Below are 18,747 nucleotides of genomic sequence, written 5' to 3' on the forward strand. Positions count from 1 at the left end.
AAATAAGAGAGGAGGATTCTCAAGATTCTGTCTTAGGAGATTGCTATAACACAGAGATCAAACATTAGATCCAGAAAATCAAATTTCTCAACACATAAAGTCGAATAATTATGTCTTCCTTTGGCTATCTGCTGGCCAAAATGTAGAATCAGAGGACAAAGTCCTATACTACCACCAGCTAGCCTAAGCTGTTGAAGTTGAAATTGCACTGCCATCGGAGAGAAGTACATAAAGGTCCATTAGAAACTAGAAAGTAGGATGTCCTAATATTGTCATGATGTTCAATTCCCTTCAACCACTTTCCCTTCTCAATTTGAGCAAAGAGACCATCAAAACTTCTCTTCTCAAATAATTGTCACGCCTTGCTAAAACCCTGATGACAAAATAACATTGTAGACTTCCATGTTCAGCAAGGCATGCTTCATCTCAAGGAAGACACCGTAGATGGCTTTATGACTTGGAAATTACAATCACCTTACGCAAAGAAAACCAAACTGAAAAACCAATTGAAAAGAAATGTTAGAACTCTAAGCCAATTAATGTACCTTATTTGACTAAAAAACTGATCCCTCAACTGACGGACAAGTGAAATAGTTTGACTATGTCATAGTTCCTAAGAAATTGTTTTATGTTGAAGAAGCCAAGCTGCCAATATTCAGCAGCTGATGCTGCATGACAGTGCCAATTCTTAAATTTTCAACATCAAGCATAGTTGTAATGACATACGTTTTATTGTCCAACCTTAAATTCATCTCTGATGCAATTCAGTGCTGATTTTCAAGTTCTAAGTTGCCATATGCGGTTGACCCCCCCAAAAAGGCACAAATACAGACAGAAAAATGAATTTGGACAATGATAATTTAATATCCAACTACTCTAGAGATTCGAAAAATGACAAGATTCATCAGTATTACCTATCAAATGCTGTGTTGTTAAAAAGTCGAAGATCAACGAATAATGCTACTTAATGAAAAAGAACTGCGTTTGAAAATCTTCTTTCAATATTTTTTGCTTTGCAAGCTTGATGTAGCCATTCCACTAAAATACTCTTTTATTGACTGAGCTTTCTCAGTCTTGGTTTGAAAGCCTTGACAGTTCAGTTCGCGTAGTTCGTAGCCATCATAGTCTTCTTATAAGGAATAGGTAAAAGATACCTCATTCTGAAATAGAGATTTCATTTTTCCGGGCATTCTTGCTCTTCCTAGTCATTCTGCAAATTGATCAAACGACTCCTGCAGTGATAAATGGATCAACGAACTGAAACGAGCTAATAGACAAGCAAGGAGAAATTTTCAAAAATTAGTAGTAGGTTATATAAAGAGTAAGTGTTGTCCCACAATGACTAATCCAACTATCACCGAACCACCTAACACAGAAGTACCCACAAATACAGTACCCACTTCTAATCCCCAAATTCAAACCCCTAGGAGAATCAAAGCCAAAGCCTACAGCACGGATGAACCAATTCGATCCATCTTTGGTATCCTTTTCTGATCACTCTGATGTTCTTTAGATGCCTGGTGATCTTTTTGAAGTACAGGGAGAAGAACTAAGAGCCTGGCTTGCAAAATGTCGGAGCTACAAGGAGTATACTATACTGGTCCTCTCGAACAGATAACCCCAATTTTTGCTCCTAAAGTTGTAATAGTAACTGAGACTGGGGTAGCTCATTTAGCACCCTCTATTGAGGAACTGATAGTTGAGACTGATAAAATTGAGGAAGAAATTAGTGGCGCACTTAGTGAGGGGGAATACACGGAAAAACCCATGGCTGGCGGAAGTTCACCGGCTGTGGTAAATGATGCAGAGGATAGAGTAAGCTTGCTGGTAGTGGTGACAAGATTGAGTTACTGGAATAACCGGCGGAAACTGCAAAATCTGTAGAAGTAGTGGTGGGTGTACTGGAAAGCTTGGAGAGGGTGATGCAAAGGCAACTAAGGTAGCTCAAGATTTAGAACCCTCCGTTGGTGCTCAGGGAGAATCACCAAATGTTGACGCCCATGTATATGTGGAACAAGTTGAGGAACCTGTTCCAACAATGGGAAGAGATACTCCTATGGAACAGTTCCTCAACTTTGTTAAAAGTGAGACTGTTGCTCCTGATGATGATGACGACTTGCTCATTACTGAGCTTGCTGTAAAGAAAGTAAGGTCCAGACTTAGAAAGACATCAGCTGAGCCTGTTCTACGGCCTGATGATGCAGTAGCTGAGGAAGGAGATTCTTCAGCAGCACCCAGAACCCGACACCAGGGGACAAAAGAGGAAAGCTAAGGAAAAGCTGAAAGAGGTAATGCTAGCAAGCAAAAGGCACACTGCTCCCAGATCTAGAGCTGCTAAGCCTGCTTCAGCACTTTTGGCAGAACCTGCAGAGGAGGCTGCAGAGAAGGAGCCACTCCAAGGTCAAGACAGACTGCAACAAAGAAACAGGTTAGCAAACCTGTTTCATCTAAGGGGAAGACTCAGTTCAAGCTGGTGGATCAGCCTACTGAGAGTGAAAAGGATGAATCTTCTGAGTCTAAGGATCAAGATTTCAAGGACAGTGAAAACTACTTCAACTCGGAGGAAATAGAAGATCCAGCCAAGCAGACAATTCTGATGATCAAAAGCAGTCTGTGCTGAGAGGTGGAGTAGTCACTGGTCATGGGGGGCCTGAGATGACTACATTGTTGGAGAAGATTGAGCACCAAGGGTGGAGTAAAATGTTCCCTCCAAGAGAAGAAAAGAGGAAGATGAGCAAGGAACAGGTTACTGAAGTTTATGGTAATGCTACTTTTAATGGAAAGCAACTCACTAGCACTGTGCTGGGAGTTGAAATTACCCTGAATGCTCAGAACTTGGGTGAAATTCTGCATGTGCCCTCAGTGGGTTGGACAAAGTATGCAAAGAATGAATGGCCATCACTCCAAGGAATGGAAAGTGCCCTGGATATCACAAGAAAGTTCACAGGCAACCTGCAGCACAAAAGGGTACTGAAAAGAGAGATGCCTAGGCTTTATCAACTCTATTTTGAAGTAGTTCATCGTATGGTTGTGCCTAGGAAGGGGGGAAGAAATGCAGTTGTCAGGTACCTTCAAAACTACTTCATCTTACCTCTCCATCATTGATTTGAGTTGATGTTTTTTAAATTTTTAAATTTCGAACGAAAGGAAGAAATAAGATTGTTTTGTTTTGGTTAGATAAAATGTTCAATTTTTCATGTAGCTGAACGAGAGATTTTCTTTGGTTTGATAGTTTCTGTACTACTTTCTGATAAAACAGTTCATGTTTCAACAACTTCCTCAAACCCTCAAAAGGAATTTAAAGAAATACATGGCCTTTTTAAACATCCCTGCTACGATTTTTGGGAGCACTAAAAGGAAAAGGCATTTTCTTTGAACAATAGGAGAAATTTAGGTGAGTTTTGAGAGAGATAATCCGAATATCTTCAGCCTTAAGCTGCTTTTCAGTGACTTCGTTTACCTACTATGTTGGCTTTTAGCTTTTATGGTATAGATTATAAGATTGCAAGACTAACCTATAAACATAAATTTAGTCTTGAGAATGTTGTCTTCCTTTCCCCTCTGTCCTTTGCTTTGGCATTTATCATCCTAAATTTATAGCTTAGTATGCTATCTTCTAAGTTTAATTATTGGTTTTCCTTTTTCCCGTGGATACCCAGCTGAGATGTTTGTTGAAATCCGGATTTTATCCCATTATTAACTCTTGTATTAGTTGGATCACCAACATGAACATAAACCGTTTGATTGTTTGTCTTTCTAGCAAATTCAAGAATGTAATGGTATGACTTTGTTCCGCAAATAGATGTACATAGTATGAAGCATATTATATTAATATGTAGCTTCGGGTATTGATTCCTCTTTTTCTTTTTTTTCTTTTTTTGGGTAATCCTACTAAACAATTAAAACAAGTTCAAAATTACCTTCCCAATATCGGATCTCCTGTGTATGATGATATTGGGGATATGCCCGTGCTATGCACGGGCACGGGCCATCTAGTAAACCCATATATGCTAACCTGGTTCAATCTTAGTGTGATGTTCATTTTCTAGGCGTTGAGATGTTTGGAACAAGAAACACATAGGCTTAAAAGAACATGGGTTTGTCATCATCAAAAAGGGGGATTTGTTGGCATTAGCATGTGTATGTTTTGATGATTGACAAAGCAAATGAACAAGACAACTGAACCAGGTCTATGGACATGTTCTACCCAAGGGTCAGTTGCAAGATAAGTGAAGGAACCAGATACGGAAGCAAGATGAGTGAATGAACCAGGTCGATGTATATGTTCTATCTCAGACACTGAGACGAGTCAAAGTTGAATGAACCAGGCCCAAGAACATGTTCCAGCTCAGCGTCCTACTGCTAGTAGGATTTGTGTTTTATGGTAAGGACTTGGCGGACAAGTTGCAGGATTTCTGGCCATACTTAGCAAGATACTTCAGACTCCTAAAAGGACACTGAAGCCACGTGAATGCAAAAATCCTAAGCCAACTCAAACCCTAACTCTCATAATGGGTCTCATCACATAGGGTTTGAGTTTAGCCGACTTGATGCAAACCTAAAGCTATATATATATATATATCCAAGTTCTGCTGTGAAGAAGTTTTACGCACTCATATAGAGAGAAAATGAGAATTGGAACAAACACAGTCACTGCAATATTGAGTGTTCAGATTATTTAAGTGCAGCTTAATACAAGGAAGAAGATTGAAGAACCTGTTTAATAGAGTTTATGTTTTACAGTTCTTGAGTCTAGATTTGTGTATTAGGATTGTTCATCAAGTTGTACCTTTATCAGCTTTCATAGAAGCAATAGTCATAGGTATAAACGATTGTCAAATTCAGCTTCAAGTTGAGGGCAACTTGAAGTGGGCTCATTAGTCTAGGGAGATTAGTGAGATAAGAATTAGAGTTTAGTTCCTGGATTACAGAGTTTGTAATTCGATTTTGCAAAGGCTCATAGTTTCAGTGGAGTTGGTAAAATCCTACGGAGGTGTAGGTCGTGGTTTTTTCACCCTTGTGAACCGGGTGGATTCCACGTAAAAATACTGTGTCCTTACTTTATTGTTCTTTACTATTCCGCAAACGCTAGCTTGGACCAAGTAGGGTAACGTGTTCTATCCTATAGGCGAAAATGTGGTATACAGTAGGTAATTGGTCATGCAGAATAACAGAAGCCCTTTTTCGAGCATTTAAATCGTTGTACTGTTGTCAAATTCCTGATCGAATAGAAGAATATAGGAAAGTTCTTAATTTGCTATTAAACCATCCTAGATATGACAATTTTCACAACAAGCACACAAAACAAAAGAAATGCCTTCATAAGATGATACCAAAAATAAAAGGACTAAGTTGTTAGTAACGTGCCTTTGCAATTGTAAGTAGGAGTTCGGTGCCTTTACATTTTCGTGCTCATCAAGTAGCAGATGAGAAGTTCAATACCCACCATAGGCTTTAGCGAAAATCTAAAAGAGAAATGTAAAACAACCAAAGAAATTAGCCTCACATGAATTCTGAAGGACACAATCTTATGTTATCATTTAGGCAAAACTACATTCGCAGTAATGAAACAAGCACTCTAACTGAAACGACATGGGATTCATATTGCTGCCAACTCCTAGCAAAGGAAGTTTACTTATTTCCTAAAACTTCGGATGATCGCCCGTGAAATGATTACATATGGTTCTTTATCATAGAGCTATTTGTTTAATGATGAGCAAAAATTTACTTCATTTCCTGGAACGAAAATTGAAAGTCATCAACAGCGGAGAGCGGTACTATTATGAAATATCACCAAATTCGCATCTTTCTAGTGGAAGTGAAACTTCAAGCATGATTGTTAGCCAAAAGAAAAGATCATGGTGATCATGTTTTTAATAAAACTTGTAATGAGTATAAAAACTTACTGAGTAATTTGAGAGACTTCTAGCAAAACATTTCCTGCTCGGTCAAACAATGCTCTGTGATGTGTCACGATAGGTTGGAAAAAAACCTGGAAGCAGTGCAATCAAGTGATATTTTTTAAGCTGAGGGACTTGGTAGTGAGATTGAATGTTAACACAGCCAAGCTTCAAACTAGTAACATCAAATCTATAGGCTGACTAATCCTTCTACTGCAAGCAATTACTCGGAGAAAATCAAGGTGAACTGTACAATACATAGAGCTAGTGTCACCCTCAGCTATAACAAAAACAAACCTATTTTAGTTTGGACAACTATCAGTATGGTAGTTGAAAGCACTGGATGATTTAATTGATAATAGAAAATGACTAGTCCTTTTAACTGATGTTGGATATTTGACTCTGGAAGAAACTCCCCTACAAAATTTTGCACAACATTTTCTTAGGCTGATCATGAGAAGTAATACTGTCAAATTCCACACAATAGAGAAGCACTTCTCTTCACTTACAGTTTGCTGATAGACCACATTCGAGGTGATTGTCTATTCAACAGAGAACTGCAGCAGAACTTTCCTTTGACCACATATTGTTACCAAAATCCTGACAAAGCAAAAAATTGCTGAGTTGATATCCGATAATTCATTAATAATAACCTGAATAGTGCTGATGCTTTTAGTTGTTATATTTATTGGGAGGCAAACTTTTATATTTTTGATAGATAGGAAAAAACTTTATGTCTCGTATACCTTTAAATTCTATTACAGCTCTGAATTCAAGAGTGAACCTGTGCATTACTCGAAACCACCTCCTCCTTGCTCAACTCACTGACAAAGAGCAAGAACAAGAACACGTGAATTGCTATTGAGATGAAAGATCAAGCAATACATGAATAAAAATCTTCAAGTAAGAAGAAGAGTCAGATATGTAACAGGAATACATGAATTGCAATTGAGATGAATTTCCAAATATAAAATAAATATCCGGATGACGTATATGTGCATGGTAAAAGATCACTAGTTGATTAATGTTACATTAAGCTATCTATACCAGATTTCATTTACAGTGTTCTCACGCGAAAATAAATATTTTCTCTGCTTCTCTTTTGTAATCTAACATTAAATTCATCCCAATCTGAAGATGTTTCCTCGACTTCACAGTGCAATAGACGCTACACACTGCTCAAACGATAACATAAGAAAAGAATCAACAAACAAGCAAGAGAAATAATGAAAAATATAAAAAGCTACTGAAAAGAAAAAAAGAATAACTTACATTTATCAGAACTCCTTTCCTTTTAATCATTACTGGTATTCTCCATCAATCTTTATGGTGGGAATATGAGCAATTTTTGGCCAGTAATCCCCCTTGTCAAATTCTAGGAGTGGTTTGAGCAATGGGCAGCCTGAAATAGATAGTTTAGAGATGGAAGACAGCATCCCTTTTACTGCAAAAACCTTCCACGAGGAAATGGAATTGTTTCACTTAAAAATAAAGCAGAGAAACTGGTCAGTCGAACCATGTACTGTTGTTGAATTCCTGACAAAATAAAAGAAAATAGAGAAGTTCTTAACTTGCTATAGAAGAAACTCCTTTTACAAAAATCTGCACAATATTTCCTTCTCAGGCTGATGAAAGAGAAGTAGTGCTGTCAAATTGCACACAAAAGAGAAGTACCTTTCTAACTTACACTCTGCTGACAGATTACAGTTGAGGTGAATTTTGGCAAAACTTTTCTCTCACCAACTGAGCAAAGAGCTGGAATAACTTATATATTGTTACCAAAAGCCTGAAAAAGAAGGAAAAAAGACCGTTCAAATGAGATCAGATAATACCGTATATATAGCTACCAACTCCCAACAAACAAAGTTTGCTTATTCCTACAACTTTGAATGGTTGTCCCTGAAATGATTATATACGGTGATTTAGCATAGAGCTATTTGTTTAATGATGAGGAAAACATACTTCATGTCACTGGAAGAAATTGAATGTCCTCAACAACGGAGAGAAATATTGTTCTGACATACCACCAAATTCGCATGTTCTTTATTGGTAATGAAACTTCAAGCACAGTTGCTGACCTAGAGGAAAAGATCATGGTGATCAGGGTTTCATATAACTTGATAAGAGAAGAAGTACTTATTGATTGATCTGAGAGACGTCTAGCAAAATATTTTCATTTGGTCAAATAATGCTTTGTGATTAGTCATGATATGTTGGGAAAAAATCTGGAAGTAGTTCAATCAAGTGAAACTTTTTAAGCTGACGAACTTGGTAGAGCAATTGGATATTAATACAGACAAGCTTCAAAATAGTACCATCAAAACTATATACTGACTAATCCTTCTACTGCAAGCAGTTACTCCGAGCAAATCAAGGTTGAATTAGTATCACCCTCAGCTAAAACAAAAACGGACCTCTTTTAACAAATATCAGTTCTGGTAGTTGAAAAGATTGGATGAATTAATTGATGATAGAAAATGACTAGTCCTTTAAACTGATGTGGAAATTGACATTGGAAGAAACTCCCTACAGAATTTTGGTAAGAAATAGTACTGTCAAATTCACACAAAAGAGAAGTACTTTTCTTCACTTACACTTTTATTCAATAGAGAATTGCAGCAGAATTTTCCTTTTACCAACTGAGCTAAGTCTGTAACAACTTAATTGTTACCAAAATCCTGTCAAAGAGAAAAAATTGCTAAGTTGATATCCAATAATCATTAACAATAACCTAATAGTGCCGATGCTTTTAGTTGTTAAATTATTGGGAAGCAAACTTTTACATTTTTGATAGATAGGAAACAAACTTTGTGTCGCGTACCTTTAAACTATTAGAGCTCTGCATTCAAGAGTGAACCTGTGCATGACTCGAAACCACCTCCTCCTTGCTCAACTCACTGAAAAAGTGAAAGAACAAGAATACATGAATTGCTATTGAGATGAACGTTCAAGCAATACATGAAGTACAAATAGTCAAGTAAGATGAAGAGTGATGTATATATATAACAAGAGTACATGAAGTGCAATTGAGACGAATCTCCAAAGAGAATAAACATTCGGCTGACATATATGGGCATGGTAAAAGTACTAGTTCATTAATATTACATTGAGCTATCAATTATGTGGAGCAAATTATGTCAATTCCTACCAACACTAGATTTTGTTTTTCAATGTTCCAATGCGAATAATGAATATAAAGATTTTATCACCTTTTCTTTGGTTCAACTAAAATTAAATTCATTCCGATCTGAAGATGATTCCTCGGCTTCATATAGTGGCAATAGACGCTCCACACTGATCAACAATATTTAATAAAGAAGAAGAATTAACAAGCAATCCAAGAGAAAACACAAAGTTACTGAAGAAGAGTAACTTACATCTGGAGGAGCATCCTTCATTCTAATCATTACATGCATTCAAGACCGACATCTATAGTGGAAATTTGAGCAATTTCTGGCCAGCATTCCCCCTTCTCAAATTCCAGACATGGTTTGAGCAACGGGCAGTTGAAAATACATAGCTTAGATATGGAAGAGGGCATTTCTTTTACTGGAAGAGATTGGAGATTTGGACAACTACTGATGATCAGCTCAGAAAGAGAGGAGGGTAACAGTGGAAGAGATTGGAGTTGAAGGTAGGAGAAGATCGATAGACGTCGTAGTGAAGTGAGGGGCCGCAGACCTTCTGTTGGCAGTGATTGGAGCTCATCATTGCCATTTAGTATTAGCGCATAAAGGGACGAGGGCAGCCCTTCTTCGAGCAGTGACCAAACTTGAGGTAAATTTTCAGTATATAGATATTCAAGGGAGGTGAGGCTTTTGAGAACTTGGCTGCTTAATGTTTTAAAATTGGATATGCGAAGACTTAGAATTGAGCAAGGCAACTCCCAATTCTTATCCGCAAGAATCTCTTTGTCACTACCATCATGTGTGATGCTTAAATCTGTGAGACAGGGGAGTCTCTCTAAATGCCACTCCTTTCGGCCATTCACCAGTTTCTTGCAATTGTCAATCTCAAGGACTTCTAAACTGAAGGGAAATCCTCCTTCAGGAAAGGACGGGATTTCTGGACAGTCTTGCAGTGACAGTATCTTAAGAGATGGAAGGAGTTCCTGCATACATTCTGGCAGCGATTTAAGCTTCTGGCAGTTGGTAATATACAAATGATGCAACGATGTCATCCGAGTCCCACATGCCACCGAAAGCATTTCAAGATTATTACAGTTATGAATATCGAGAAATTCAGTACCAGCGGGAATCAAAAGCCTTGTAAGGTGGCGGCAACCATCTATAGTCAAAGAGCGTGTTTTTGGGACCAACTCAGTTGATACATCTTCTATAGAATCACATCCATCTAGTGTCAAAGCATCGAGAAACATGTTACATCCGCTAGAAATCATCTCACCGCTAACTGATGACTCCAATTTCAATTTTCCACAACTATATATCCATATTCTCTTCAAGGTACTTGGTAGATTGCTAATAGATAAGGTGGTAAGAGAGTGACAATCAACAATTTTAAAATGAACTATCTTTGTCATCCCCTGAAGTAGTCTTGTGAACGATCCAGCATGATCAAGAAGAACTTCAAGCTTAGGAGAACCAATAACTAGAAACCTTTTTAAAGTTGGAAGTTGGGTAGGTGACTCTAAAATGAGTTCAGGACATTTTGAAATTTTCAATGTTGTCAATGAACAAAGATTTTCAGGCAACATTCCTGTTAACTTGGGACAATCTTCAATTGAAAGGTCCTGAAGTGTAGGGAACTCTCCACTTCCCCTCAAATGCCACTGCTTCAACTCCGGCATCTCTGCAAATTGAAGCTTCTCAAGAGAGTTAAAAGGCTTTTTGGAAGATGAACTACCATAGAATTCTTCAGTCACCTCTGTTATTCGATGCATCCCTCTAATGGCAAGGAATTTTAAAGAAGGAAGTTGTCCCAGTGCTGGCAAAGAATCACAGTCCTTGCAGTTGCTAAGAGACAATTCCATCAGCTTAAGAAACGAATGATCAGCTAGCCAGTTTGGAAACTTTGTCCCTCTGTATCCGGTGATACAGAGTTCTTTTATGTTTGGATTTGGATGTAGATCACCAAGTATGTCTCTTTCATTTTGTGAATTTTTGGGAATACTTTCGCTCCACTCCAACGATAACTTTTCAACATGTTCCTTTTCCCTCATGTTTGCCTTCAGAGCTTCCCTTCTATCAACCACATTTTGCAACTCTAGAATTGATAAAGATCCATACAAGTTACGTAGTTCACCCAAATCTCCTATTCTCGGATCATTGTGGCCACTTAAAAGAAGCTTAGCTCCCACTAGCACATGGAGGCTTTTCAACTTGTTTGCATGTAGCGGCATCTTCAAGCGACAAGTGCTGCTAATGTCAAGATGATGCAAATTAATTAGCTTTTCCATCTGCAGCGGTAGCTCCTCAAGATAACTACAATGTGATAAGAGAATTGTCTCTAAATTATATAGTACACAAATTGAATCTGGCAACTTTTTTATCTCTGTCCAAGAAAGGTCCAAAAATCTTAGAAGTTTTAATTTGATAAATAAGTCATTTGGCAACTCCTTAATCAAATAATGAGACAATGATAGTGCCCTTAAGGATGTTAGTCTTGGCAATATGTTATGCAACACCCTCTTGCTTAGCTTTAAGAAGTAATTGCGGTGGATATTGATTGGAAGTAATGTCCTTAGCTGCTCTGATTTGTAGAGTGGTTTCAACTTTTCAAAGTCACCATATCCCATTGAATATGATAGGTGTCGACTTTTTTCCAACATATGAGATCCTGCAATATTTTCCAACCTGATACAAAGTTTTGAAGATGCAATTTGGGCCAAATCATTGACAAGATCATGCATTAAGAATTTCTCTGTGTTCCCTTGATAAGACTTTGGGACTCTTTCGAACAATGATCTTGAGCTCAGTTCGAGAAAGTACTGGTTACCTGAATACACCCTTTGTACAAGACCATTGGCAAGCCACAATTGAATAACTTGTTCTTTGCAGAATGCATAACCTTTGGGAAAAATTGCACAATAGGCAAAGCACCACTTCAAATATGCTGGAAGATCATTGTAGCTCAACATCAACGCTGGTAAGATGACATTTGAACGACTTGGCAGCTCCCATATTTCACTTCTTAAAATGTCTCTCCACTCATTCACCTCTGATTTTGAGCGTAAATTACCAGCAAGTGCCTTTAGAGCTAAAGGCAATCCTTTGCACTTGCGTGCAATTTGTTTACCAATCTCTTCAAGTTCTGGATGTTCCTCATGATTCCTGTTTTCTAATGAATGTCGTTTGAATAAAGCCCAAGAGACTTCACTAGACAGAGTCCCCACGTTGATTGCCCCACTACCCATCATCAAGGCAACACTCTCCTTACGTGTCGTCACAATGATCTTACTTCCTATATCTCCTTGTACAAAAATATTTCGCAAGTCATCCCACTCATCATAGTTGTCATTCCAGACATCATCTAGAACAATAAGAAGCTTTTTGCCTTTTAAGCTTTCCTTCAGTTTGATCTGAAGCTGATTAAGATTGCTATTAACCATACAGTCAAATGAGCTAATTTCTTGAAGTAGCTCTTTTGCTATTCTGACAGCATCATATGGTTCAGACACACATATCCAAGCGTTCAAACCAAAATGATCTTTCACCTTCTGATCATTGTAAACTGCTTTAGCAAGTGTTGTCTTGCCTACACCCCCCATTCCAACAATAGGAACTACATTCAGATTTTTTCCATCTGCATCCTCAGAAAATAAACGGTTAATCAATTCCTCTATTTCATTCTGTCTACCAAAGATATCAGATTCATCAACCAAAGAAGTTGAAGGTCTTCTAGTTTCTTGTTTACCCGAATAAAAATGCTCCTTTAAGCCTAGGCGGCCAATTTGATTTTCCAACACCTCCAATGTTTCAATGGTGTCCTCCAACTTCTCCTTTATGTTAAGAAAAAAATCATCACTCAAGCGCAGGTTGAGGTCACTTACTTTCTGGTTGCTTGTTTCTGCAAGATTTTGATGCTGACTTTCCACTTTAAGTCTCAAAGCTTCATAATTGACTTCTTCTATAAAGTTTTCAGCACCATCTACAGCATCTCGAAGCTCATTAAGCCACTGGCTCACATATGGATTTGATGCCTGCTTATTCTCAGCATCACTTAGCACAACTTGAAGACCAAGCAAAGTCATCCTCAGTTTTTTTAAGAGCCGAACATGATGCTTATGCTTCTGAAACATCTTGAGCAGCTCACCCTGAGGAGCAAGCCTATCAAAGAGAACTTGCAGGCCTGAAGAGAGAAATGCACCACCAACTGCTAAGCCAATATCCATTTCTGAAATCTGCAAAGAAAAACAAGCAAATCACAAAATGATCAAGAATTTTGAGAGGATTATGGTTTCTATCTTCAAATACTCTACACTAAGAACTTTATTCTACCTGTTGAATGCTAAGAGTAATTTGCACACAAGAATGATCAGTGATTTTTATCTCTTTTGCTAGTGGTCTTAATTGTAATTGGTACAACTATGTTTTCTTCAGACTACAGCTGCCAGTCATAGAATAAAAGAACAAGCAAAGCTGTCCTTTTTCTTCTTTTCCAAAAGTATGACTTTTCACCCAATTAGAAGACAGAGACTTCATAAAGGAATATGATTTCTTGACTATTCATTACTTGCTCAATTCAATAATTGAGGCAAGGGTAAGCATACTTTGGGGTGTAGAAAAGGGGGGCCAGGTTGGGAACTGAAAAATAAAATGATAAACTCATTTTTTCACGTTTCATAATAGGATTCTCTGGGCCTAACATAACATGAATATGTTTTACAACTGTGAAGAATTGGAACTGTTAAATTATTGCTGATCTTGAATGAATACTCTACATTCTTGTAACAAACAGTTATAGTATATTATTTTCTTACAATAATAGTGCAGGAAATTAAATTAATGGTGGCTTTAATAGTGTTGTCAGCAGTCACTATCTTTAAGAGTTAATTGATCCACTGTATATTGGAGCTCAATGTTTAGTGACACAATTGCTTGAAGAAGCATATTAGCAGTTCTAATATGTGTTTATGGAGATAACTAGTTTTCTTGCCACGTGCGTTGCACGTGCACCCTAATATTAAAGTGGAAAGCCTCAAATCACACGTCAAATTACCCTTCATTATTCACGAACATTGAGAATTCATACATCCAATCTCAACTTGTTTGATATTGAGGTGCGGTCTATGTTGTAATTGTATCACCATCTCTTAATTATATAATACTCATGGGACGTTGAATTTTGTGGACAAAATTATGTTGGATTATAATTCTAAAATTAGTAATGCTTGAATTACCATTACATTAAAATGAAATAGGGTATGATCTAATAAATGTATTTAATATTTTTACTACGAACCTTAATGTTAGAGAATTAACCTGATAACAAGCACCCTCCTTGGAAAGGCTAGGAAGTGAGGGAACAGCCGCTGCAAGGCGACCCAGCCTATTGCTAAATTAACATATCCACACACAACAAGTACAAAAATTAAATTTGTACTAGCTGAATGAAAAATATGAAAGAGAAAAGTCATAGAACAAAAAGCTGCAACGACAACAACTAACTCTTCAAAACAAGAATTGTTTGTAATTAATATAATAGAGATAAAGATTTGAATAAATAATTATACGTGAAAGAATAATGTACAAGTTTCTGTAAACAATCAATATGAATCATCGATGAAAGGGATTGTATACTTTTCATATATTTGATACATGCAACCAAATTTTATACCAACAAACCAATTTCATTTGCCGAAAGAAATAACAAATTTAACCTTTAAACATATGTTTTTCCCTTCATCACACCTTGCAGATAAAAACATATTTTTGTATCACATAATTAAGCAACCATCCTAACATTTGTAGAAACTCTATCCTATATTTGTAGAAACTAAATTTTATAAAGCACATACGGTAGAAAGTTTAACAAAAAAAAAAAAAAAAAGAGTAAAGAAAGTAGACCCAATTTTCCCGTCACTTTTTTCTTGATTCATCCCAATACAGAGCTTCTTGCATTCTCCAACAAAACCTCCAACTCAGTTCAATTAACATTTTTGGCTTGAAATATCTTTCTGCGGCTGGTAGATGAGGTCCTTTTTTTAAATGTTAGAAACATTTAGCTAATTTGAGTAGCTTTAGTTCAAATGTGGCAAAAACTAATTTTCTTTTTGGAATTATGTATAAAAATAAGGAGAACTTGAAGAGGTATATCAACTTTCACATTATGTTTAATTTGCTAATTAATCCAGACGTTTCATGGATTCTTTATTACATCATTGATGTAGATTAATGAAGAATGATAATTCATATGCATTCTGATGAATCCAGTCTTATTGTATTTAGTTAGTTTAGTTTAGTTTTTTTTTTTTTTTTTTTTGCATATTCATAGTAATATCTCTACATCTTTTACGTATTGAATTAATGGTTTATAAAGGGCATAAATGTCCATCAACATTATAAGAACATTTTCGTATATCAACATTTCAACTTGGAGCTTCCCACTTATATAATGAGATGAGATTGTAGGTATATATAATAACCTTAAGTGTCTTAAATTGGCATTAGCCTATCTTGACACAATGTCTACCATAATTAAGCTTTATTTTACACATTAATTGCTAGAGAAATATACATAAATATGGTATATGAAAATCTTTTGTTCTTTCCATGGCTTGAAGTGATTGTTACGATCACAAAGTATTAGCAGAACTACCAACGTCAAGTTATATTTTAACTATTCAACAAAATAAATTTGTTAGAACTTATATACATCAGTCCTGTAACCATGTGCTCTATTCGCTATATTGACTATTGGGTTATTGAAAAGTAGCGGAAAAAGACTACAACAGAAGGCCAGGACAGCACAAGTTGTGCCAAAACTAATTGATCACCAACCTATACCAATCAACCTATAGGAGAAACCTACTCGTCTTAACTACACACCCAAACCTAATAAAAATCAATGGGAAGGGGAAGGGAGAGGGGGGTGGGGTGGAGATCATGGTTGTTGGAAGGATACTACCAGTGCCTTAAGCTTCTTACAAGACAATAGACATTTTCTACTTTCTAAATTTTGCTAGAGATAAGAATAAGTGGAGATAGTGGTGGAGATGCTCTCTTGCAACTGTAGATCATTCATCACAATATCTTGTTTTGTATAGTTGGTGGTTGTAGAAAGCAAAAAACACAACAATGTTGTTAATTCTTTTCTCTTCTCATATAAATGAAATAGTACCTAAAGGCTCACTGAGTGTCGGACTCTATCTATTTTTACAAAAACAATTGATGAAATATTAAAACATTAAAATCTTGAATTTCCTTAACATCATCATGCTCTTAATATTACAGAGTTTGAGAACAGAAGAAGCACATTAGCAGTTCTAGGCAAGATACCTCTTTGAAGTTGAAATCTAACCGTTACATTGTCTTATTTCAACATTTTTTTTTGTATAAAAAGTCATTTAATTTAACTCGAAGATTACACAAATTTGCTATTAATTTGATTCAACGGCCTTCTATTAATTGCTTTCTTGGTCTCTACAATTTACTAGCATATTCGAAACATGCATCAGAAATTTCCTACTAATTGTTTGTAGGTTGTATCTTCTTGAAATTAGTGTATTTTAATTATTCCTTTTTATGAGTTTTCTCTTTATTTTAGTATCAATAAGAAAAGATAACCCAAGTAGAAAGACACCCTCTTCTGCTCTCACATAGCAAAATTTCACAACTAAAAGCTTGCAAAAAGCAAATCAGAGTGAGAGACACTTATTATAAAATTTGATTATCTTTCTGCATATGTATACATAATTCAAGCCTAAAGACATAAGTATAGTTGAACCCGTAGAACCTGCCATAATCTGCTTCTGGTAACAAGCAGAGAATTTCAACAGGAAAACTCAAATTTGCCTCTGTTCACTGAACACATAGCACTAACCAAATTTTCAAAATAAGAGAAAAGAGGATTCTCAACATTCTGTCTTAGAAGATTGCTATGACACAGATCAAACATTACACATCCAGAAAATCGAATTTCTCAATACATAAAGTTGAATAATTATGTCATTCTTTGGCTCTCTGCTGGCCAAAATGTAGAATCAGAGGACAAAGGCCTACCATACTACCACCAGTTAGCCTAAGCTGTTGAAGTTGACATTGCACTGCCATCGGAGAGAAGTACATAAAGGTCCATTAGAAACTAGAAAGTAGGATGTCCTAATATTATCATGATGTTCAATTCCCTTCAACCACTTTCCCTTCTCAATTTGAGCAAAGAGACCATCAAAACTTTTCTCTTCTCAAATAATCGTCAAGCCTTGCCAAAACCCTGATGAGAAAGTGCAGCAAGGCATGCTTCATCTCAAGGAAATGTAGATGGCTTTATGACTTGGAAATTACAATCACCTTACTCAAAGAAAACTAAACTGAAAGCCAATTGAAAAGAAATGTAAGAACTCTAAGCCAAATAACTTACCGTATTTGACTACAAAAGTGATTCCTGAACTGACTACCAAGTGAAATAGTTTGACTATGTCATAGTTCATAAGCAATTTTTATGCTGAAGAAGCCAAGGCAGCCAAGCTGCCAATATTCAGCGGCTGATGCTGAATGGCAGTGCCAATTCTCAAATATTTAACATCTCCTGCAGTGATGAATGTAACAACAAACTGAAACGAGCAAATAGACAAGCAAGGAGAAATTTTCAAAAATAACTGACAGGTTATATAAAGAGTAAATTTTCAAAAATAACTGACATGAACTTCATCTAAACCGATCCTTTTAGATGGGAACTACAAATCTAGTCCCGTCCTCACCTTTCTCAAGTGTAGACATGGTTGAAGAACTGGATGCCATAAATACATAGTTCAGAGATGAGAAGAGCAACTACGCTTCGGAAGAGATTGTTTTGCCTGAAAGGAGACATGCATTTGTGTAATATTCATTCAGAATGAGAGGAGTATCGAAGAGAATGTAGCAAAGCCAAATAACAAGTGGAAAATTGCTTTCGGTCTCTGGTGGGAAAACAGTCACGTGAATGCTCAGCCCCTGAAGTTGAATAGAGCTGATTAGAGAAAGAACTCTGACGCTCACCTAAAAACAAGAAACTGAGAGGATCCTTCAGTTCACAATTGAATTCAAATATCAACAAATTTTCCTAAAAGCTTTCTTTTAAGAAGAATTTCCTTAAAACTTATTGATGGTTATCCGCAGACTTTTGTCTTCTTTTTTTTTTTTCGAATTTTAACTTCCATACGTAGCTTAACATAAAGCAATGTGTTTTTGATGGTGAGGAAAAGATAATTCATGTCCTGGAAATAAAAATCAATGTCATTAATAGCGAAGAGTCACATCATTCTGACGTACCACCAAATTTATGTCTTTGTAGTTTCTACTGGAAATGAAACTTCAAGCACTAGGATGAATCGTTGTTCTTAACAAAGAGAAAAAGGACCGGCTAATCATGGTTTACTAACATCTAGTCTATATGCTGATTAATCCACTGTAAATAGGGAATTATTCAGTGCAATGTCTTAGCAGATTTAGACAAAATATCAGTTCTGATTTTTAAGGGGGAACTCTTTTACTGGAAGGGATTGGAGATTAGAACAATTTTCTATGATCAGCACAGAGAGGGAGGAGGGCAACACTGATTCTGGACAAGATTGGAGTCGATAGCAGGAGTCGATAGCTAGATGTCGAAGTGAGGTAGGGCGCAGAAGAACTTTGGTCCATAGTGAAGGGAGCTCATGGTGGCCAAATAATTTTAGCACGGAAAGAGAAAA

At 36.6% G+C, this 18,747-nt stretch overlaps 1 protein-coding gene across 1 annotated transcript in view; it reads right to left on the minus strand.

Annotated features, from left to right (window-relative positions):
- LOC132065248 (putative disease resistance protein RGA4) overlaps positions 1 to 13,561 on the minus strand; it is a 44,607-nt gene extending 31,046 nt beyond the window's left edge. The window contains exons 1-3 of the mRNA XM_059458544.1: positions 13,507 to 13,561; positions 9,387 to 13,262; positions 7,173 to 7,344 (exon numbers count right to left, since the gene is read on the minus strand). Coding sequence (XP_059314527.1) covers positions 7,202 to 7,344; positions 9,387 to 13,262; positions 13,507 to 13,561 — 4,074 coding nt within the window. The 3' untranslated portion in view covers positions 7,173 to 7,201. The remainder of the gene's footprint in view (positions 1 to 7,172; positions 7,345 to 9,386; positions 13,263 to 13,506) is intronic.
- Between the last annotated feature and the right edge of the window lie 5,186 nt (positions 13,562 to 18,747).

The sequence above is a fragment of the Lycium ferocissimum genome, chromosome 7, assembly GCF_029784015.1.
Source record: "Lycium ferocissimum isolate CSIRO_LF1 chromosome 7, AGI_CSIRO_Lferr_CH_V1, whole genome shotgun sequence".
In the NCBI taxonomy this organism is placed as follows: domain Eukaryota; kingdom Viridiplantae; phylum Streptophyta; class Magnoliopsida; order Solanales; family Solanaceae; genus Lycium; species Lycium ferocissimum.